We start from the raw sequence: 25082 nt of genomic DNA, 5'->3' as shown, positions 1-25082 counted from the left end.
AGTGAACAAAACATCAAAGGTTGAACACAAAGGTAAAAGAAAGGTTACGAGAAGGAATATGGCCTCTCAGTAGATCATTAGTGAAGACAGGTGTGTGTGCGTGTATTTATTTAGGCCTGCTTTACTTACACAGATAGCAGACATATTATTGCAACAGCTGCCCTATTCAGTTTAATTTAATTTATCATAAACAGAGTTTCCCATAACATTGCTTCTACATCTGCATTGCTTTCCATTTGGGGGTTTAGGCTGGGTTTCTATATAAGCACTTTGTGACCTGCTGTTGTAATAAAGGGCTTTATAAATACATTTGATTGATTGATTAGGAACGAGGATATAAGAAAGTCTTATTGTAGGCCTAATAAAAGAAAACACGCACCCAACAGTACATCCCCTCTTTGTCACCAGCCTGGGTGTCACTCATCCTACCAATAGAAGTATTTGACCCTCGCCCTCTGTCTGAGTATGACTGTCTGTGCTCAACTAGCTGCAAGCACTCCCACAATAACAGTATTGACGTCACTAGCCATCAGTCCGCAAAACTGCGAGAGAGCGAGTGGCGATAGAAGGGAATAGCAAAGCGGTGCTGGGGGCGGCCATTTTAGGAGTATCACGGTTGCCGAATACATCTTCTGAAATTGTTTTTCTTGAGAGAGCTATATATTTTATTATAGGCGAGGATATAATACGTTTGTTTTTATTTTCCCGTGTTGTAATTCGAATTTGGGATGCAGATCAGAAGGTATAAACATTTTGCATCCGTTGTCGGACTGGTCCTCGGACTATTATGTGCGGTGGAGGCAGCTAAAGGTAAGCCAAAGACGAGGGTTTATCTCTGCGGTGTCTGTCTATGTTCGGGCGAACGAACGACTTTCATGTAAGGAAAATTAAGGCCAATCCTCCGTCTTGCCTACACATTGTTTATTATAAAAGGCTACAATTAATAACCTAGATGTTGGCATTCCTACGGGATGTATCTGGTCAACCTGACAAGGCTACTGATTGCCATAGCGGATGGATGTCGCTCACTACAAAGTAGACTATTCGTATGTGTCAGTGCATAGCGCGACACTGTAGCTATTTGATCAAAAATGCAATCAAACCCAACTTAAATTCTATCCATTTGGCATCGTCACTGTAATTTTTAATTAGTATCATGAAATGATGAGGGGCCATTATATCTGTATGGATGAAAGAGGTTGTTTTCTGTTTCTCCCTTCTGCCAGACGTCAATGTTATTTTGGGTGCCCATCCATTGTAGGCCTATCTGCATAAATACAATTCAAGTTGCAAACATACACGTTGGCATTAGATTTTTAATATAGCCCTTAAATTATCAGAGCCCATACTATGGTTAGGCGTTCCCTTGTCTGCTTCATTCACCTGTTTTTATTTTTCAGGGCCCGGTTTCCCAAAAGCATCTTAAGGTTAAATTCATCGAACTTAGCTTTAAAATGCTTTTGGGAAACCGGGCCAAGTAGGCTACGTAGCACTTGTGTAACATGGATGTTTTTTTATTTATTTTAAAAATCTACGTTACCCCAAAGCCGTGATTTAAGTGCATGTTTAAATGCCTCAAACACATTGTTAGGGCAATTTTGATTTAAATACAGATGTTTGATTTGGTAGCCTAATAGTTTTACCGACGCTGCGGGCGCACAACGTCTGATCGTCGCTTGTTAACTACGCATTGCAGACCCTTCTCACAAGTACCATTTGTATCTGGGTTTAAAAATGAATGCGTTATCATCACAGGTTTAGCTAAATCCCTACTATACTGCTAGTACAATGCTGCAGGTGCATCAGCGGTCCTCACTGAAATGCCAAAGATATGATGGACGGATTAGACACGAAGAAGTAGCTTGCCAACACTGAATGCCTTTGCTGCAGGGCAGTCCACGTCGCGCCAGCAGTTCAATATTGAAAGATGAAGACCTCTCATTATCAATGTATAGAACATATCTACCTTTATCCAGTGACCTCTCAATGTGAACGCTCCAAATGTAGCCTACTTTTCATGTTAAGGCAGGTGCTCAACATGCGCAGTTAGGCGCAACACTGGAGATTGAAATGTATCCTTTTTTTCCCACGGCACACCCATTTTCAAGATCAAAACGACAGGCTCCGAGTAATAGGGAAACATTCATATTCGTCTTCATTCTTTTAGCAAGGGTCATATCGATTTAAGATCCAAAGATGTCAAACAGTGAAGGCTCCACCAGCAACTCTGGTTCTTTGTGATAACTGTGTTGCCATGTCAGGCAGCTGAGGATGCTTGAGAAGAGACCACCATTGAAAAGCAATAACCTCATTTTCTGTAATTACATCAAATTGTAGCCTATCCATGTGGTGACTAAGTCATTTAATTACTCAGTCTAGACATGATTTGAATACCATGCAACTAACATAATAGCCTATATACAGTATTTGGGACAATAATGGATACATTAAGCTAAAGGCTAGTTTGTGCTTCACATTTTATGATTAGAAAAGACTAAAAGTAGTCTATACTTATTCTTCCATGATTATTGATTAGCCTTTGTCTCATGATAAACATTGTAAATACTGTTTTTTTTCTTTGGAATATGCTGTATAACGTTAGCATATAGAGGACCTTCAGCCCAGTTCTAGGCAATGACTCTCTCTTTTGGCATTGTGTTTGGATAGTGCACCTGCTCACTTCCCAGATCTTATCAGGAAAGCGACTTGTGAAATCCACATCTTGCTGTGAGCTTATCTTTATTGTCTAAAGGTCAATTGCCTCTATGCAATGCATCAACAATAATTGTGTTCTGTTGCATGCTTGTGTGATGACACAAGCTCCATTCTTACTGCAAAAGACCATGCAACAATTCACATTGCTCATTCAATTAATATATTTTTTGTTTTTGATCACTCGTTTCAAAGTTGTTTCCATTGTGTCCACTTGAAGGTCCTTTCTTGAATTTTAGAAATATCCTCAGAGGTCTTTGTGTGGCCACTTTTTGAATGTACAGTGGCTTGTGAAAGTATTCACCCCCTTGGCATTTTTCCTATTTTGTTGCCTTATAACCTGGAATTAAAATATATTTTTGGGGGGGTTTGTATCATTTGATTTACACAACATGCCTACCACTTTGAAGATGCAAAATATTTTTTGTGAAACAATCAGGAAATAAGACAAAAAATGCACTTGAGCGTGTGTACCTATTCACCCCCCAAAGTCAATACTTTGTAGAGACACCTTTTGCAGCGATTACAGCTGCAATAATCTTGGGGTATGTCTCTATAAGCTTGGCACATCTAGTCACTGGGATTTTTGCCCATTCTTCAAGGCAAAACTGCTCCAGGTCCTTCAAGTTGGATGGGTTCTGCTGGTGTACAGCAATCTTGAAGTCATAACACAGATTTTCAATTGGATTGAGGTCTGGACTTTGACTAGGCCATTCCAAGGCATTTAAAATGTTTCCCCTTAAACCACATTTGTGTTGCTTTAGCAGTATGCTTAGGGTCATTGTCCTGCTGGAAGGTGAACCTCCGTCCCAGTCTTAAATCTCTGGAAGACAAACAGGTTTCCCTCAAAAATTTCCCTCTATTTAGCGCCATCATCATTCAATTCTGATCAGTTTTCCCAGTCCCTGCCGATGAAAATGATCCCCACAGCATGATGCTGCCACCACCATGCTTCACTGGGATGGCGTTCTCGGGTGATGAGAGGTGTTGGGTTTGCGCCAGACATGGCATTTTCCTTGATGGTCAAAAAGCTTTAGTCTTTTTAGTCTCATCTGACCAGAGTACCTTCTTCCATATGTTTGGGGATTCTCCCAAATGCCGTTTGTCCCTGACCTGTTTGGAGAGCTCCTTGGTCTTCATAATGCCGCTTGCTTTGTGGTGTGGCAGACTCTGCGGCCTTTCAGAACAGGTGTGTGAATATATATATATATATATATATATATATATATATATATTATATATATATATATATATATATATATATATATATATATATATATATATATATATTTATATATATATATATATATATATATATATATATATATATATATATATATATATATATATATATATATATATATATATATATATATATATATATATATATATATATATATATATATATATATATATATACACATATATATATATATATATATATATATATATATACACATATATATATATATATATATACACATATATATATATATATATATATACACATATATATATATATACACATATATATATATATATATATACACATATATATATATATATACATATACATTGAAAGCATATGACAGATCATGTGACACTTAGATTGCACACAGGTGGACTTTAACTAATTATGTGGCTTCTGACGGTAATTGGTTGCACCAGATCTTATTTTGGGGCTTCATAGCAAAGGGGGTGAATACATATGCATGCACAACTTTTCAGTTTTTTATTTTTATAATTTTTTGGAACAAATTATTTAAAAGATGTCACTTAAGCAATTTGGACTATTTGTTTATGTACATGAAAGCCAAATAAAAATAAATGTTAAATTACAGGTTGTTATGCAACAAAATAGGAAAAACGCCAAGGCGGATGAATACTTTTGCAAGGCACTGTATGGGTATGATGCATTGGCAGGGTATGGCAAGCATAGAGATCCAATGATGTCAGGCCTGTTACTGTATCCTATTTTTTTATTTATTTAACCTTTATTTAACTAGGCAAGTCAGTTAAAAACAAATTCTTATTTACAATGATGGCCTACACTGGCCAAACTCTAACCCGGGTGATGCTGGGCCAATTGTGCGCTGCCCTATGGGACTCCCAATCATGGCCGGTTGTGATACAGCCTGGAATCAAACCAGGGTCTGTCGTGACGCCTCAAGCACTGAGATGCAGTGACTTAGACTGCTGCGCCACTCGGGAGGCCTAGTAACCAGTTATGTTATTAATAAAGTAGGTTCACACATTCAAATGTGTCACTACTGTATGCAAAGAGAACACAAGGTACTGGCTTTTAAGGTCATCATTCCTAAGATTATATGGACAAGGAGAACCTGATCCGACACCAGCACTCCTACTTAGGCTGTTATTGAATAGGGACCCAGACACTACTCTATCTGCAAGCATCTCTTGGACTATCCTAATTTTAGGCGCATCCTTATTTTAAGTGGCCAAAATTAAGTTAGCATAAGCAAAGCATAGCCAGTCTGTCAGCCTGGGGGACAACATGTGCCTCTTCCGCAAAAACATATTCTGTTCAAATTTCTGAGGCACTCCAGGAGTCTCGACTGGTCTTTCCTCAATCATTTGACTCATTTGACTCAGCAAAATAGTTTATTCAAGGATTCTTACACTTACATGATTGGAATGAATCCTGCTTGGATGGGTTTAGATTATGATTGATAATGGCACATTCATACTGTGCGTTGTTTCCTAGCTTTCTGATGTTACCACACAAAGTGTATCCAGCCAATGGTTCCCCATATACCTCCCAGTCAAATGCTTGGCCTGCCTGAGCAGAGCTCTGCACGATGATGCATGGGCCTCAGACTCTATACACAGACAAAGAAAACTGGCTGCTAGAATATCTCTGCAGCTCATTCATCATCCAATTAACAAATTGGGTTCCCAGCTTTCTGTTCAGTGGAGTTAACAAATGCACATATCATTATTATATTATAAATCATGTGCGAGTGTTCCCTAGCTGTCCAGGCCTGCTGCTTGCGTTGCTTGCCGAGGGAGACACATGTTGATTTAACTTATTGATGCCCGCGGAATGTAGTCTGCCATGTATACAGAAGGTTGGTTTGATTACAAAGGGTAAGAGGGAAGACAAATTCCATGTTTTGTGGTTTTGACAAATGTAAACCCTTGTATTTGTCAAATAAAAGGCATTTTCTATATTTTTTGAAGTTGTCTTTGCAATCAGTGTACAGGTGCACCTCAGAGGCCAGTTTGTTTTAAACACCAAATGCCGGTTAGCCCTTAGGTCTAAGTGTGCTAATAGTATTGGTCTTCTTATCACAAAATGATGAGCTAAAAAATAACTGCAAAACGTCAGTGACAAACGAATGCATGATACACCAGGAATCTGTTGTCGTAAACCAAACATTTTGTGGATTCTCGTAAAGATAACAGTAGGCACATTTTCCTATAATATTGTTACATTTGTTACGTTCTATTGTTCAGCACTAAAACCAGGATCCGGTTACAGGCTTGTTTTCATAGCAAACCACATTTGTCTGGTATCGATGGCATCATAGTTAAATGTGAAATATAAAGGAGAGAGAGATTTACTGTTATTCTACTCTATTAATGAGCACAGCTTTTTGATCCTGTACTAGACCTAGGCTGTTAGTTTAGTTGAATGTCATTGCTTTCAGCTGGGAAATGGTCAAGAAAATGCCACCAACCACTAAGTGATTTTGTTTGGTATATTTTGTGATTTTCTCCAGAATTCTATCCCTATGACACAATTTCTTGTAAAGCCATCGATTATCAAACTACATTGTTGAAAGAATCCCTGTATTAGCCTACAGCTTAAAGTGCATGTTCATTGTATGTAGGCTATACAGATGGTGTATCGAATATGGCCACACCTCACCATTTTCTGTGGTTTCCATCACAGGAATATCTCCCTCAGATCACAACAAAATATATGCCTTTTTTTCTCACAAGATAATGATAATGCCTTGAAATGATTTCTCACCCCCTCCCTGCAAAACTATTCTTGCCCTATAATGAGGTGCCTGTCTCAAAATTAACTCTTGAATCGTTGCCTCATTTATTCATAGAATTCACAGTGGAACAAAGAGCTTTTGGGCCCAGAGTCATAATGAGAACATCACAATGTGGTCACTGTTAAAAGCCCCCAAGAATACGTGGATGAGCTCATCTTCAGAAAGTGCATAGTTTGAGCATTTCGATTTTCTTCAGTGTGAATTTTTTTTGCCAGAGAAAAAGACAACCACTGACAACCAGCTTTAAGTAGGCCTGGTGGTAACTTTCTTTCGATTGGTCCCTTTGGCAGCTGAATTGAGTCAGTGACCTGTCAAGAATGGGTCATTCAATTGTGAATATTAAATTGTTCTTCGTCATACTTGGTCAGTTGGCTGTGTTGTTGTGTCTACATTCACAGAACATACAGCGGAACAGCTGATGCATAGATTAACATAAATATTGCAGTCTGGGAATGTATGACATGTTGATTTCATTCAGATAATGTATTTGCCATGGTAAAGGCACAATCTGTAGCTTTGTCTATGAATTTGAGTGTTTACATTTCCCCATTACCATCCCTCAGCTTTCCAAACAAAGTGACAGGATCAGGCTGTTGAAATTGCAGATGCTGCATTGAAGAAATTTGGGTTCAGTTACAACACTTTTAGGCTACATCAGAATGTCATTTGATCACAGTACAGGAAATGTAGGGTTTTGGAATAAAACAAGCCGACAGAAACTCATATGAAACCCATGGTATTGAAGAATATAATCAATGGATTTTCAGAATGAATTTCTGAATGGAAAACCTAAGGCGTCAAATATATTGACCGTAATGAAAATAAAAAATGACGCCTCCTGATCTTGTCACTAACAATCTTTAACGGTGTCCTAATGATGAAACATTTACAGTGCTTGGTAATGGTGAAACCACAACAAGTTTCCATTTGTGGCCCTTGTAACATAAACAGCGGTGTTTCGTTGTAATTTGAGCCATAAAGCAGAGGCACTGCCTTATCTGGTGTGGCATCTCTCGCCCTTCCCAGAGCTTCTTTGTTACTAGGGAGAAATATAGCCCTCTGGAGCTTTGTGTCTGAACACATGAATACCAGGAGCCGTCCTGGGAAACGGGTAACCAGAGAACCCATTTACCTGCTGCAGTCACACATCCACAGGTCTCACCGGCCTATGCAGTCCTGTACTGGGACTGGGGCGGACTCCTGCAAACTCACTCCCTCACTCTCACTGCATAGCCTCTTGTGTGTGTCTCTCTCGCTCTCAGAGAGGTGATTGAGTTACATTCAAACCCTCAATGCCCCCACCCTCCACCACCTACCGTCTCAGAGAATAATGGTCTGGCCTTGTTGCAGGGGTGGATTGGTGGAGGGATTGCTTGGTGGACAAACAAACGTTGTTTCGTGGTTAGGGCGCTTGATGAGAGGCTCTCCTGTGTTTTGCGTGAGCAGAGATATTTAGGGAGTGGTGCCATGAGACCTGAGTTTGCCCAGAGGGCTTCCCCAGAACAGTTGACGCTCTGTGGCGGAGGCGGCTTCTGTCAATAAGCACAGCAAACAGAAGTGTGCCCCCAATGTTTTGGACTGTGGACCGATTGAGTCCATTGATTACCCCATATCAATAGAATTCAAAGGTCCACCACTCCTCCGTGTTGTAGGTTAAGTCATGACTCGACTTGAATTTGGATTAATTGAATACCATCACATTTCGTCAACCTTGTCTGACTGGTGTTTCCACTAGATATTTTTTTGACCTTAGGCATAACACTAAAGGCGTCAGCATGCTTCAGTTTGGCGAACCGAATGAGTGTACTCGCATACTCCCTTAAAAGACCATTGCTCAAAAGAAAAAAGCAGCAATAGTATTGTTTGTCCAGTTTGAGACGCCGTAGCCATTATACACTTCCTAAAAATAGTCATAATTAATCTATGACTCATTATAGATATATCTTTTTTGTTGTGATCTTAGTCGTGGAATTTTGAATCTGACTATGTTTGGTGCAGTATTCAAGTGAACAAAATGTGCATGATGAGAAGTCGTCTTCTCGTTGAGTGACTACAGGCACTTCATTGAAGAATCCCTACTGTTGACCAGTTGTCAACAAGGGGGCGTAGACTTCGGCTACCGACTTTCTCTTGCTTCAAGAAAAAATGTAGTGTGCCCGAATTGCTGAAAAAACCCTTGTTGAAGTCAAAAACATCATATTATATGCACAAACTCTTCTAACTGTTTTGGCCGAAAAGCATGCTGGCACATTTAATCTTTGAAGCAACACACATAGGAGTCAGGGCTGGTGCAGGGGGTTATTATGTTATTATTATTAATTTTTATAGAACCACTTGAGTCAAATACCGTGGAGTGCTCTATGTTTGTGGAGAGAGCTGTTGGTTTCAATTGAGCTGGAATGCAAGGGAACTGCATTTCCTTTTAGATAAAATTTGTTAGCCATCGGATTGCAGCATTCACTAATAGCTCCACCAAGAACTATAACTGCCTAATTCAACTCCTGCCTGTTTCATTAGTACACAACAACTACAGAAGTTCCCATTACTATCTGATATGAGTTCATCTGATCATCACAGATTGATCATCTGACATGGTGATGCTGCAGTCAGGAGAGCTATGCTGTACTTCTCCTCTTAGGCCGTGGTAGCCCAGCGTTATCTTATCTGCTTAGGCCTTCTGTTGGGCCAATAGTAAAGGCTATGGACAATAGGCTAATGGACACGTGCAGAGCGCTTCAGCAGTGACAGAGGGAGATAATGGGAGTGCATCAGATCCCTGTTTAGAGGTAGAGATGTCACGGTGGTAGCTAGCATGGTGATACTACTTTGTGTAGAGTGTGTGGGCGTCCCATTGTAATGCAGAATTACCAGGGGCTATAGTGGGCCTGTAATTCTCACAGGAAGTATGTGAGCACAGTTAAGAGGTCAAACCGTACTGGGATCTTTTCAATAAAGAGAATGCTGCTAAACAGGTCTGTGGTTTGGTGTGGTCCTTTTTGAATAGCCTACGTTTTACTGCCCTGCCTCTTTGTGTACAGCACTTCTGTGTTGGGTATGACTAATGTGTATACACATTTGGAGCAGAAACTGATGCCATTTTCCCAAATGTTATCATTCATAGGATTAGAAGCTATCATTTTACTGTAAAAACAGTAGCACTCATACTAAACAAACTGTGATTGTCAGCGTGGTTATAGCAAATGTGCTGAGAACTATGTTGCTTGACAAAGACTCTAGAATAATGCTCTGGTTCTGTTGAGACTGCAGTAGGGCTGACCCCATTTAGTCGAGTGGTCGGTTGTTTGGTCGATAGGCTGTTGGTCGATCAATATATATATATATATATATATATATATATATATATATATATATATATATATACATATATATACATATATATACATACATACATATATATATATATATATATATATATATATATATATAATATATATTTTTTTTTTTGCCGAGCAGTCGCAAATAGATTGATGGTACATGAAACACCTGTCTGATTTGCGCCTGTCTCAGTGGACTAATCCATTGTGGAGGCCGCAGGGATGGCACAGTCCAATAAGAAGGGGAGTGTGGCTATGATCCACAAGGCACTTCTCTCTCCAGAATGAGCTCTCTCCCGCCATTTTGTCCGCATTCATTGATTCATAACTTCATTGTGTGAATTGCTGATAGATAAAATTGAGCACACCCACCATGCAATCTCTCTTGACATTGGCAATAGAATGGCCGGTACTAGGGAGCTCAGTGACTTTCAACGTGGCACCCTCATGGGATGCCACCTTTCCAAGAAGTCAGTTCTCCAGATTTCTGCCATGCTAGAGCAGCCCCGGTCAACTATGAGTGCTGTTATTGTGAAGTGGAAACGTCTAAGAGCAGCAACTCCTCAGCCGCGAAGTGGTAGGCCACGCAAGCTCACAGAACGGGACCGCCGAGTGCTGAAGTGCACAGCGCGTATATATCGTCTGTCCTCGGTTGCAACACTTAGTACCGAGTTCCAAACTGTCTCCAGAAGCAACATCAGCACAATAACTGTTTGGCGGGAGCTTCATGAAATTGGTTTCCGTGGGCGAGCAGCCGAACACAAGCCTAAAATCACCATACACAATGGCAAGTGTTAGCTGGAGTGGTGTAAAGCTTGCTGACATTGGACTCTGGAGCAGTGGAAACGCATTCTCTGGAAACGCGTTCTCTCACCATCTGGCAGTCTGACGGATGAATCTCCTTTGGCGGATGCCAGGAGAACGCTACCTGCCCGAATGCATAGTGCCAACTGTAAAGTTTGGTGGAGAAGGGATAATGGTCTGGGGCTAGGCCCCTTGGTGCCAGTGAAGGAAAATCTTAACGCTACAACATACAATGACATTCTAGACAATATTGTGCTTCCAACTTTGTGGTGATAGTTTGGGGAAGGCCCTTTCCTGTTTCAGCATAACAATGTCCCCGTCCGTGCACAAAGCGAGGTCCATACAGAAGTGGTTTGTCGAGATTGGTGTGGAAGAACTTGATTGGCCTGCACAGAGCCCTGACCTCAACCCCATTGAACACCTTTAGGATGAATTGGAATGCCAACTGCGAGCCAGGCCTAATCGCCCAACATCAGTGCCCGACCTCAGTAATGCTTGTGGCTGAATGGAAGCAAGTCCCTGCAGCAAGTTTCCAATAAAGGCGTAGTACACAAGGGGGTGCTAAAAAAAGCAAAATTATATGATTGTTCACAGAAATGTGCTTCACGTACAGAAAATGTACTGCATTAAAAATCTGGAAGATATCTGTGATTTGTGTCATCCCTCATACTCTTCGACATAATAGGTTGATCCTGCCAATCAGAAAGACATTAGCAAGAGAATAAGGGAAAAAGGATGACAAAATACTCCTTTGCAAATTGCTCACTTTGCAAAAGGTACAGCTATGACTGTTCCTATATCAAAAGTAGACTTTCAGCATCCTTGTCACCAATATTCCCTCAAATATTTGGGGGGGACTGAGCAGATTTTTGGTTTTGTGAGCAGAAACTTGAACGTTGTGCGAATTTTGTGCCACTTCTGGTGCACTTTTACAGTGAACACTGAGGCTGTACCTTTACCCTTACAGACACAATAGCCTATTGTCTGCTATTTGAGCATAATGTAGGCCTACCAACAAAACCAATAGAGCAAATCCCATAATATTTTCACCTGGAAATAGCTTTTGATTTCTATGATGTAGCCTATATGTGTGTTTGCAGGCCTACATTGCATGAAACTTTAAAAAAACGTAACTCCCCAATGTTGACCTGTACTTTTCTATAACTGGGCTAATAACTCGCTAACTAGCAAAGAATATCAACAAAAGTGTACACACGAGGCTCTGCGCTCTGATCTGAACTAATCTGAAAAGCGTATTCCCCCAGGAACCGTTCGTGGGATGTGCGTGCACTACAAGAAAATCACCAACTCAGTTTGTTGCATTGAAAAGGGGCAAATTTTATAATGTTGATTTGATCACAGAAAAAAACATTAATCTATATAGTGCAAACTAATGATCGATCTCAGTGAAGTTCTCAATCTCTTGTCACTGCGCGGCATGGCATTTCTGCGTGGCAGTCCTGGAGGAGGTGCGCAGCTTAGAGGTAATGTTGCTTGTCAGAACAGGCAATGAAACCTGCATAGGAAGGGAAAAGCCTCGGCTATCTAACTTTGTTTACGGGTCTTGCTAGTTGCTGAACTTGTGAGCGAATGAAGCAGGGCTCTTTTGTCAATTCATCTCACCTTGATTCCTCGCATAATCTCGTCTCTCCTCAACTCCTTCTAAAAACACATTGGAGAAGAACTCATTAGGCGAGGGACGGACCTTCTCCTCCAATACGGTTGGGAGGGAGTTGAGGCGATGGGATGCAAGAAGACCAATAGAGATTAGCCCAGGAGCATCCCATTATAGGATTAGGCCTAGATGTCTGTAGGTTTACTGTACATGATGGGTAACAGGATTGCATACCAGGTACAGTAGTGTCCTGTGCACTGCATATGCAAGTGTGTATGTCCACTGCAGGCTCTACATATTGTTGATATTAAGGCCGAAAGATTATGATTTTTCAACGGGGGGGGGGGGGGGGGGGGGGGGTAATAATGACAATTACAACAATACTGAATGAACACTTATTTTAACTTAATATAATACAGCAATAAAATCAATTTAGCCTCAAATAAATAATGAAACATGTTCAATTTGGTTTAAATAATGCAAAAACAAAGTGTTGGAGAAGAAAGTAAAAGTGCAATATGTGCCATGTAAAAACAGCTAACGTTTAAGTTCCTTGTTCAGAACATGAGAACATATGAAAGCTGGTGGTTCCTTTTAACATGAATCTTCAATATTCCCAGGTAAGAAGTTTTAGGTTGTAGTTATTATAGGAATTATAGGACTATTTCTCTCCACCATTTGTATTTCATATGGTAGAGAGACATGACTATTGGATGTTCTTATAGGCACTTCAGTATTGCCAGTGTAACAGTATAGCTTCCATCCCTCTCCTCGCCCCTACCTGGGTTCGAACCAGGAACACATCGACAATAGCCACCATCGAAGCAGTGTTATCCATGCAGAGCATGGGGAATAACTACTCCAAGTCTCAGTGAGTTACGTTTGAAACGCTATTAGCGTTAACCCACTGTTCCTAGGCCATCATTGAAAATAAGAATATGTTTTTAACTGACTTGCCTAGTTAAATAAAGGTGTGTAAAATCGGTGTCCAAAAAGACAGATTTCCAATTGTTATGAAAACTTGAAATCGGCCCCAATTAATCGGCCATTACGATTAATCGGTCGACCTCTAGTTGACAATCACATATAACAGGTGCGTTAGTGGTGGGCTGGGGCAACTTTAAAGTGGATTCATACTAAGGGCTCTCTATGTCCACAGGGACAAGCCGCAATGGCTCACAGAATGCTCTAAGGTTAGTGCACTGTTTTCCACTGTTATTGCCTTGTTTGGAAGTGACTGTGCTATTTCAAATCCAGGTTTATTGGTTGCATACACAGATTTGTGCATATTATCGCAGGTGCAGTGAAATGCACATCATACACATATCTAAATGATTCTAAGCCATCCACATCTCCTTACCTCCATTTTATTATCTTATCTGTCTGGCTCCATGATTAGGGCCTAGACCCATTAGTTTGACTTAATTAGCCTCAATTGCATTGTCTTTGTCTTGCACTTAGATAAGTCTGACTAACAGTAAGACGATATGTTTTGGTCATGGGTTCTGCTTGTCCTCAGTTTTTTGGGGGGAATAGCAGATTTAGAAAAATGCTGAGTAGATCATGTGTTAGCGAGTTTCCACTGGTATAAAAGCTTTTTCTATCTCAATATATAAAATAGGTGTGTGTTTTTTAATTGAATTTACTTACACACACACACACACACACACACACACAACTATATGCATACATGCATACGTACAGCGCATTCGGAAAGTATTCATACCCCTTGACTTTTTCAAAAAAATAATTGCGTTACAGCCTTATTCTAAAATGGATTAAATAAACAAGTCCTCATCAATCTATACACAATACCCCTAATGCCGAAGAGAACAGGTTTGTAGTATTCTGACCCTTTGCTAGAAGACTAGAAAAACTAGAAATTGAGCTCCAGGGCCTCCTGTTACCATTGCTTTTATTTTATCTATATTTAAAAAAAAAAATGTATTTCACCTTTATTTAACCAGGTAGGCTAGTTGAGAACAAGTTCTCATTTGCAACTGCGACCTGGCCAAGATAAAGCATAGCAGTGTGAACAGACAACACAGAGTTACACATGGAGTAAACAATTAACAAGTCAATAACACAGTAGAAAAAAAAAGTCTATATACATTGTGTGCAAAAGGCATGAGGAGGTAGGCGAATGATTACAATTTTGCAGATTAACACTGGAGTGATAAATGATCAGATGGTCATGTACAGGTAGAGATATTGGTGTGCAAAAGAGCAGAAAAGTAAATAAATAAAAACAGTATGGGGATGAGGTAGGTAAAAATGGGTGGGCTGTTTACCGATAGACTATGTACAGCTGCAGCGATCGGTTAACTGCTCAGATAGCAGATGTTTGAAGTTGGTGAGTGAGATAAGTCTCCAACTTCAGCGATTTTTGCAATTCGTTCCAGTCACAGGCAGCAGAGAACTGGAACGAAAGGCGGCCAAATGAGGTGCTGGCTTTAGGGATGATCAGTGAGATACACCTGCTGGAGCGTGTGCTACGGATGGGTGTTGCCAATCATGACCAGTGAACTGAGATAAGGCGGAGCTTTACCTAGCATGGACTTGTAGATGACCTGGAGCCAGTTGGTCTGGTGACGAATATGTAGCGAGGGCCAGCCGACTAGAGCATACAAGTCGCAGTGGTGGGTGGTATAAGGTGCTTTAGTGACAAAACGGATGGCACTGTGATAAACTGCATCCAGTTTGCTGAGTAGAGTGTTGGAAGCAATTTTGTAGATGACATCGAAGTCGAGGATCGGTAGGATAGTCAGTTTTACTAGGGTAAGTTTGGCGGCGTGAGTGAAGGAGGCTTTGTTGCGGAATAGAAAGCCGATTCTTGATTTGATTTTCGATTGGAGATGTTTGATATGAGTCTGGAAGGAGAGTTTACAGTCTAGCCAGACACCTAGGTACTTATAGATGTCCACATATTCAAGGTCGGAACCATCCAGGGTGGTGATGCTGGTCAGGCGTGCGGGTGCAGGCAGCGAACGGTTGAAAAGCATGCATTTGGTTTTACTAGCGTTTAAGAGCAGTTGGAGGCCACGGAAGGAGTGTTGTATGGCATTGAAGCTCGTTTAGAGGTTAGATAGCACAGTGTCCAAGGACGGCCCGGAAGTATATAGAATGGTGTCGTCTGCGTAGAGGTGGATCAGGGAATCGCCCGCAGCAAGAGCAACATCATTGATATATACAGAGAAAAGAGTCGGCCCGAGGATTGAACCCTGTGGCACCCCCATAGAGACTGCCAGAGGACTGGACAGCATGCCCTCCGATTTGACACACTGAACTCTGTCTGCAAAGTAATTGGTGAACCAGGCAAGGCAGTCATCCGAAAAACCGAGGCTACTGAGTCTGCCGATAAGAATATGGTGATTGACAGAGTCGAAAGCCTTGGCAAGGTCGATGAAGACGGCTGCACAGTACTGTCTTTTATCGATGGCGGTTATGATATCGTTTAGTACCTTGAGCGTGGCTGAGGTGCACCCGTGACCGGCTCGGAAACCAGATTGCACAGCGGAGAAGGTACGGTGGGATTCGAGATGGTCAGTGACCTGTTTGTTGACTTGGCTTTCGAAGACCTTAGATAGGCAGGGCAGGATGGATATAGGTCTGTAACAGTTTGGGTCCAGGGTGTCTCCCCCTTTGAAGAGGGGGATGACTGCGGCAGCTTTCCAATCCTTGGGGATCTCAGACGATATGAAAGAGAGGTTGAACGGGCTGGTAATAGGGGTTGCGACAATGGCAGCGGATAGTTTCAGAAATAGAGGGTCCAGATTGTCAAGCCCAGCTGATGTGTATGGGTCCAGGTTTTGCAGCTCTTTCAGAACATCTGCTATCTGGATTTGGGTAAAGGAGAACCTGGAGAGGCTTGGGCGAGTAGCTGCGGGGGGGGCGGAGCTGTTGGCCGAGGTTGGAGTAGCCAGGCGGAAGGCATTGCCAGCTGTTGAGAAATGCTTGTTGAAGTTTTCGATAATCATTTATCGGTGGTGACCGTGTTACCTAGCCTCAGTGCAGTGGGCAGCTGGGAGGAGGTGCTCTTGTTCTCCATGGACTTCACAGTGTCCCAGAAGTTTTTGGAGTTGGAGCTACAGGATGCACACTTCTGCCTGAAGAAGCTGGCCTTAGCTTTCCTGACTGACTGCATGTATTGGTTCCTGACTTCCCTGAACAGTTGCATATCGCGGGGACTATTCGATGCTATTGCAGTCCGCCACAGGATATTTTTGTGCTGGTCGAGGGCAGTCAGGTCTGGAGTGAACCAAGGGCTGTATCTGTTCTTAGTTCTGCATTTTTGGAACGGAGCATGCTTATCTAAAATGTTGAGGAAGTTACTTTTAAAAAATGACCAGGCATCCTCAACTGACGGGATGAGGTCAATGTCCTTCCAGGATACCCGGGCCAGGTCGATTAGAAAGCCCTGCTCACAGAAGTGTTTTAGGGAGCGTTTGACAGTGATGAGGGGTGGTCGTTTGACTGCGGCTCCGTAGCGGATACAGGCAATGAGACAGTGATCGCTGAGATCCTGGTTGAAGACAGTGGAGGTGTATTTGGAGGGCCAGTTGGTCAGGATGACGTCTATGAGGGTGCCCAGATTACAGATTTAAGGTTGTACCTGGTGGGTTCCTTGATGATTTGTGTGAGATTGAGGGCATCTAGCTTAGATTGTAGGACTGCCGAGGTGTTAAGCATATCCCAGTTTAGGTCACCTAACAGAACAAACTCTGAAGCTAGATGGGGGGCGATCAATTCACAAATGGTGTCCAGGGCACAGCTGGGAGCTGAGGGGGGTCGGTAGCAGGCGGCAACAGTGAGAGACTTATTTCTGGAGAGAGTAATTTTCAAAATTAGTAGTTCGAACTGTTTGGGTATGGACCTGGAAAGTATGACATTACTTTGCAGGCTATCTCTGCAGTAAACTCAAATCAAATCAAATTTTATTTGTCACATACACATGGTTAGCAGATGTTAATGCGAGTGTAGCGAAATGCTTGTGCTTCTAGTTCCGACAATGCAGTAATAACCAACAAGTAATCTAACTAACAATTCCAAAACTACTGTCTTATACACAGTGTAAGGGGATAAAGAATATGTACATAAGGATATATGAATGAGTGATGGTACAGAGCAGCATAGGCAAGATACAGTAGATGGTATCGAGTACAGTATATACATGAGATGAGTATGTAAACAAAGTGGCATAGTTAAAGTGGCTAGTGATACATGTATTACATAAGGATGCAGTCGATGATATAGAGTACAGTATATACGTATGCATATGAGTTGAATAATGTAGGGTAAGTAACATTATATAAGGTAGCATTGTTTAAAGTGGCTAGTGATCTATTTACATCATTTCCCATCAATTCCCATTATTAAAGTGGCTGGAGTTGAGTCAGTGTCAGTGTGTTGGCAGCAGCCACTCAATGTTAGTGGTGGCTGTTTAACAGTCTGATGGCCTTGAGATAGAAGCTGTTTTTCAGTCTCTCGGTCCCAGCTTTGATGCACCTGTACTGACCTCGCCTTTTTATTTTTTATTTATTTTTATTTCACCTTTATTTAACCAGGTAGGCTAGTTGAGAACAAGTTCTCATTTGCAACTGCGACCTGGCCAAGATAAAGCATAGCAGTGTGAGCATACAACAAAGAGTTACACATGGAGTAAACAATTAACAAGTCAATAACACAGTAGAAAACGAAGGGGGGGTCTATATACAATGTGTGCAAAAGGCATGAGGAGGTAGGCAAATAATTACAATTTTGCAGATTAACACTGGAGTGATAAAAGATCAGATGGTCATGTACAGGTAGAGATATTGGTGTGCAGAAGAGCAGAAAAGTAAATAAATAGAAACAGTACGGGGATGAGGTAGGTGAAAAGGGTGGGCTATTTACCAATAGACTATGTACAGCTGCAGCGATCGGTTAGCTGCTCAGATAGCTGATGTTTGAAGTTGGTGAGGGAGATAAAAGTCTCCAACTTCAGCGATTTTTGCAATTCGTTCCAGTCACAGGCAGCAGAGTACTGGAACGAAAGGCGGCCAAATGAGGTGTTGGCTTTAGGGATGATCAGTGAGATACACCTGCTGGAGCGCGTGCTACGGATGGGTGTTGCCATCGTGACCAGTGAGCTGAGATAAGGCGGAGCTTTACCTAGCATAGACTTGTAGATGACCTGGAGCCAGTGGGTCTGGCGACGAATATGTAGCGAGGGCCAGCCGACTAGAGCATACAAGTCGCAGTGGTGGGTAGTATAAGGTGCTTTAGTGACAAAACGGATGGCACTGTGATAGACTGCATCCAGTTTGCTGAGTAGAGTGTTGGAAGCCATTTTGTAGATGACATCGCCGAAGTCGAGGATCGGTAGGATAGTCAGTTTTACTAGGGTAAGCTTGGCGGCTTGAGTGAAGGAGGCTTTGTTGCGGAATAGAAAGCCGACTCTTGATTTGATTTTCGATTGGAGATGTTTGATATGAGTCTGGAAGGAGAGTTTGCGGTCTAGCCAGACACCTAGGTACTTATAGACGTCCACATATTCTAGGTCGGAACCATCCAGGGTGGTGATGCTAGTCGGGCATGCAGGTGCAGGCAGCGACCGGTTGAAAAGCATGCATTTGGTCTTACTAGCGTTTAAGAGCAGTTGGAGGCCACGGAAGGAGTGTTGTATGGCATTGAAGCTTGTTTGGAGGTTAGATAGCACAGTGTCCAGAGACGGGCCGAAAGTATATAGAATGGTGTCGTCTGCGTAGAGGTGGATCAGGGAATCGCCCGCAGCAAGAGCAACATCATTGATATACACAGAGAAAAGAGTCGGCCCGAGAATTGAACCCTGTGGCACCCCCATAGAGACTGCCAGAGGACCGGACAGCATGCCCTCCGATTTGACACACTGAACTCTGTCTGCAAAGTAATTGGTGAACCAGGCAAGGCAGTCATCCGAAAAACCGAGGCTACTGAGTCTGCCGATAAGAATATGGTGATTGACAGAGTCGAAAGCCTTGGCGAGGTCGATGAAGACGGCTGCACAGTACTGTCTTTTATCGATGGCGGTTATGATGTCGTTTAGTACCTTGAGTGTGGCTGAGGTGCAGCCATGACCGGCTCGGAAACCAGATTGCACAGCGGAGAAGGTACGGTGGGATTCGAGATGGTCAGTGACCTGTTTGTTGACTTGGCTTTCGAAGACCTTAGATAGGCAGGGCAGGATGGATATAGGTCTGTAACAGTTTGGGTCCAGGGTGTCTCCCCCTTTGAAGAGGGGGATGACTGCGGCAGCTTTCCAATCCTTGGGGATCTCAGACGAGATGAAAGAGAGGTTGAACAGGCTGGTAATAGGGGTTGCGACAATGGTGGCAGATAGTTTCAGAAATAGAGGGTCCAGATTGTCAAGCCCAGCTGATTTGTACGGGTCCAGGTTTTGCAGCTCTTTCAGAACATCTGCTATCTGGATTTGGGTAAAGGAGAACCTGGAGAGGCTTGGGCGAGGAGCTGCGGGGGGGGCGGAGCTGTTGGCCGAGGTTGAAGTAGCCAGGCGGAAGGCATGGCCAGCCGTTGAGAAATGCTTATTGAAGTTTTCGATAATCATGGATTTATCAGTGGTGACCGTGTTACCTAGCCTCAGTGCAGTGGGCAGCTGGGAGGAGGTGCTCTTGTTCTCCATGGACTTCACAGTGTCCCAGAACTTTTTGGAGTTGGAGCTACAGGATGCAAACTTCTGCCTGAAGAAGCTGGCCTTAGCTTTCCTGACTGACTGCGTGTATTGGTTCCGGACTTCCCTGAACAGTTGCATATCACGGGGACTATTCGATGCTATTGCAGTCCGCCACAGGATGTTTTTGTGCTGGTCGAGGGCAGTCAGGTCTGGGGTGAACCAAGGGCTGTATCTGTTCTTAGTTCTGCATTTTTTGAACGGAGCATGCTTATCTAAAATGGTGAGGAAGTTACTTTTAAAGAATGACCAGGCATCCTCAACTGACGGGATGAGGTCAATGTCCTTCCAGGATACCCGGGCCAGGTCGATTAGAAAGGCCTGCTCACAGAAGTGTTTTAGGGAGCGCTTGACAGTGATGAGGGGTGGTCGTTTGACTGCGGCTCCGTAGCGGATACAGGCAATGAGGCAGTGATCGCTGAGATCCTGGTTGAAGACAGCGGAGGTGTATTTGGAGGGCCAGTTGGTCAGGATGACGTCTATGAGGGTGCCCTTGTTTACAGAGTTAGGGTTGTACCTGGTGGGTTCCTTGATGATTTGTGTGAGATTGAGGGCATCTAGCTTAGATTGTAGGACTGGCGGGGTGTTAAGCATATCCCAGTTTAGGTCACCTAACAGAACAAACTCTGAAGCTAGATGGGGGGCGATCAATTCACAAATGGTGTCCAGGGCACAGCTGGGAGCTGAGGGGGGTCGGTAGCAGGCGGCAACCGTGAGAGACTTATTTCTGGAGAGAGTAATTTTCAAAATTAGTAGTTCGAACTGTTTGGGTATGGACCTGGAAAGTATGACATTACTTTGCAGGCCATCTCTGCAGTAAACTGCAACTCCTCCCCCTTTGGCAGTTCTATCTTGACGGAAGATGTTATAGTTGGGTATGGAAATCTCTGAATTTTTGGTGGCCTTCCTGAGCCAGGATTCAGACACAGCAAGGACATCAGGGTTAGCAGAGTGTGCTAAAGCAGTGAGTAAGACAAACTTAGGGAGGAGGCTTCTGATGTTGACATGCATGAAACCAAGGCTTTTTCGAACACAGAAGTCAACAAATGAGGGTGCCTGGGGACATGCAGGGCCTGGGTTTACCTCCACATCACCCGCGGAACAGAGAAGGAGTAGTATGAGGGTGCGGCTAAAGGCTATCAAAACTGGTCGCCTAGAGCGTTGGGGACAGAGAATAAGAGGAGCAGGTTTCTGGGCATGGTAGAATATATTCAGGGCATAATGCGCAGACAGGGGTATGGTGGGGTGCGGGTACAGCGGAGGTAATCCCAGGCACTGGGTGATGATGAGAGAGGTTGTATCTCTGGACATGCTGGTAGTAATGGGTGAGGTCACCGCATGTGTGGGAGGTGGGACAAAGGAGTTATCAGGGGTATGAAGAGTGGAACTAGGGGCTCCATTGTGGACTAAAACAATGATAACTAACCTGAACAACAGTATACAAGGCATATTGACATTTGAGAGAGACATACAGCGAGGCATACAGTAATCACAGGTGTTGAATTGGGAAAGCTAGCTAAAACAGTAGGTGAGACAACAGCTAATCAGCTAGCACAACAACAGCAGGTAAAACGGCGTAGACTAGGCAACGGGGCCAACAGATAAAACAAACAAGCAGAATGGAGTACCGTGATTTATGGACAGTCCAGCGTGCATCAGCTATGTAGCCAAGAGATCAGTGTCCAGGGGGCAGCGGTGGATGGGGAAGGGAAGCTGGACTGGCGAGTGTTATCCAGGTTAAAAAAACGAACAATGACTAAATAGCTTGTAGCTAGTTAGCTGGTTAGCTTCTGGAGGTTCTTGAGTGTGTTCTAAAAATAAATAAAAAATAATAGCGATTCCGTATCACATTGGGTGAGGCAGGTTTCCGGAAGGTATAAACAAATTAAAAGTCAAAAGAGATAGAAAGTAAATATGGGTCCGGAGGGCGTTTGGGACGCGGCGATTCAGGCGGTTAGCAGGCCTGTGCTAACAAGCTAACAGTTTGTAGGCCCGGGCTAGACAAGGTAGCAGTTAGCGGACCGGAGCTGGACAAGCTAGCAGTTAGCAGGCCGAATTAGCAAGCAGGGAGATAGCGAGGGCTAGAGAGTTAGCCTTTGGGGGACGTCGCGATGGGGTGAGTCTGTTTATTCCTCTTCATGCGGTGACATCGATAGACCGGTCGTGGGCCCGGGTATTGTAGCTCAGGAGTATGCTACGGTGGTAGCGCAGGCCGGGCTAGCTTCAAGCTAAGTGGGTGGAAACGCTAGCCAGGGGTAATCGTCCAGGGTTGCGGTTTAGCTGGATAGCTAGTTGTGAAGATCCAGCGTATTTGGAAGCTTAGGTTTAGCAAAATGTTTTTAAAGGGATAGCTATGTAAAAATCGAAAAATATGTAAAAAAACGAAAAATAAACAAAATATAAACAAAATATACAGGGACACGACACGACAGGACGACTTACTGCTACGCCATCTTGGAAATGATGTGTAAACACAGTTCACTTTTTCATTACAGCCAAGTTGTAGTCCTTCTCTCCTCCTCTCACCTATTCCCTTCGCTCCTGGACTTCAATGCATAACACATCAGCTGTATGTGACCAGGTGAAAAAAAAACTTTTCCAAAAGCTCGTAGGTTTGTATTGAAGTCAAAATACTCAGAGGAGAAACGGAAACTCGCTGTGCTCCAGGCTACACCATGGTGCTACCCTACAGAATGCTGCTGAGGCTACTGTAGACCTTCATGTTTTCATCAATTATTCGGTGACGTGATTATATTTAGTCGCCTTCCTCCTCTGAGGAGCCTCCCCTTCCTCCTCCCCCTTCCTTCTGGATGATAGCGGGGTGAACAGGCAGTGGCTCGGGTGGTTGATGTCCTTGATGATCTTTATGGCCTTCCTGTAACAGGGTGGTGTAGGTGTCCTGGAGGGCAGGTAGTTTGCCCCCGGTGATGCGTTGTGCAGACCTCACTACCCTCTGGAGAGCCTTACGGTTGAGGGCGGAGCAGTTGCCGTACCAGGCGGTGATACAGCCCGCCAGGATGCTCTCGATTGTGCATCTGTAGAAGTTTGTGAGTGCTTTTGGTGACAAGCCGAATTTCTTCAGCCTCCTGAGGTTGAAGAGGCGCTGCTGCGCCTTCTTCACGGTGCTGTCTGTGTGAGTGGACCAATTCAGTTTGTCTGTGATGTGTATGCCGAGGAACTTAAAACTTGCTACCCTCTCCACTACTGTTCCATCGATGTGGATAGGGGGGTGTTCCCTCTGCTGTTTCCTGAAGTCCACAATCATCTCCTTAGTTTTGTTGACGTTGAGTGTGAGGTTATTTTCCTGACACCACACTCCGAGGGCCCTCACCTCCTCCCTGTAGGCCGTCTCGTCGTTGTTGGTAATCAAGCCTACCGCCCAAATGTGTCGTCCGCAAACTTGATGATTGAGTTAGAGGCGTGCGTGGCCACGCAGTCGTGGGTGAACAGGGAGTACAGGAGAGGGCTCAGAACGCACCCTTGTGGGGCCCCAGTGTTGAGGATAAGCGGGGAGGAGATGTTGTTGGCTACCCTCACCACCTGGGGGCGGCCCGTCAGGAAGTCCAGTACCCAGTTGCACAGGGCGGGGTCGAGACCCAGGGTCTCGAGCTTGGAGGGTACTATGGTGTTGAATGCCGAGCTGTAGTCGATGAACAGCATTCTCACATAGGTATTCCTCTTGTCCAGATGGGTTAGGGCAGTGTGCAGTGTGGTTGAGATTGCATCGTCTGTGGACCTATTTGGGCGGTAAGCAAATTGGAGTGGGTCTAGGGTGTCAGGTAGGGTGGAGGTGATATGGTCCTTGACTAGTCTCTCAAAGCACTTCATGATGACGGAAGTGAGTGCTACGGGGCGGTAGTCGTTTAGCTCAGTTACCTTAGCTTTCTTGGGAACAGGAACAATGGTGGCCCTCTTGAAGCATGTGGGAACAGCAGACTGGTATAGGGATTGATTGAATATGTCTGTAAACACACCGGCCAGCTGGTCTGCGCATGCTCTGAGGGCGCGGCTGGGGATGCCGTCTGGGCCTGCAGCCTTGCGAGGGTTAACACGTTTAAATGTCTTACTCACCTCGGCTGCAGTGAAGGAGAGACCGCATGTTTTCGGTGCAGGCCGTGTCAGTGGCACTGTATTGTCCTCAAAGCGGGCAAAAAAGTTATTTAGTCTGCCTGGGAGCAAGACATCCTGGTCCGTGACTGGGCTGGATTTCTTCTTGTAGTCCGTGATTGACTGTAGACCCTGCCACATGCCTCTTGTGTCTGAGCCGTTGAATTGAGATTCTACTTTGTCTCTGTACTGACGCTTAGCTTGTTTGATAGCCTTGCGGAGGGAATAGCTGCACTGTTTGTTTTCGGTCATGTTACCAGACACCTTGCCCTGATTTAAAAGCAGTGGTTCGCTCTTTCAGTTTCACGTGAATGCTGCCATCAATCCACGGTTTCTGGTTAGGGAATGTTTTAATCGTTGCTATGGGAACGACATCTTCAACGCACGTTCTAATGAACTCGCACACCGAATCAGCGTCTCCCCCTTTGGCAGTTCTATCTTGACGGAAAATTTTATAGTTGGGTATGGAAATCTCAGAATTTTTGGTGGCCTTCCTGAGCCAGGATTCAGACACGGCAAGGACATCAGGGTTAGCAGAGTGTGCTAAAGCAGTGAGTAAAACAAACTTAGGGAGGAGGCTTCTGATGTTGACATGCATGAAACCAAGGCTTTTTTGATCACAGAAGTCAACAAATGAGGGTGCCTGGGGACATGCAGGGCCTGGGTTTACCTCCACATCACCCGCGGAACAGAGGAGGAGTAGAATGAGGGTGCGGCTAAAGGCTATCAAAACTGGTCGCCTAGAGCGTTGGGGACAGAGAATAAAAGGAGCAGAT

The 25082-nt window shown here is 43.6% G+C and overlaps 1 protein-coding gene across 4 annotated transcripts in view; it reads left to right on the top strand.

The window, feature by feature from the left end:
• The first annotated feature begins 544 nt into the window (after positions 1 to 544).
• The window catches only part of clstn1 (calsyntenin 1), a 74906-nt gene continuing 50368 nt past the window's right edge, over positions 545 to 25082 (top strand). For 3 of the 4 annotated variants that reach the window (XM_031794235.1, XM_031794236.1, XM_020506422.2), the window contains exon 1: positions 545 to 810. In XM_031794235.1, coding sequence (XP_031650095.1) covers positions 729 to 810 — 82 coding nt within the window. In that variant the 5' untranslated portion in view covers positions 545 to 728. The remainder of the gene's footprint in view (positions 811 to 25082) is intronic. The other variant, XM_031794237.1, reaches the window with a different exon arrangement.

The sequence above is a fragment of the Oncorhynchus kisutch genome, linkage group LG17 (assembly GCF_002021735.2).
Source record: "Oncorhynchus kisutch isolate 150728-3 linkage group LG17, Okis_V2, whole genome shotgun sequence".
In the NCBI taxonomy this organism is placed as follows: domain Eukaryota; kingdom Metazoa; phylum Chordata; class Actinopteri; order Salmoniformes; family Salmonidae; genus Oncorhynchus; species Oncorhynchus kisutch.
The sequence above is the reverse complement of the archived record's forward strand: the minus strand, read 5'-3'. Positions and strand labels throughout refer to the sequence as shown.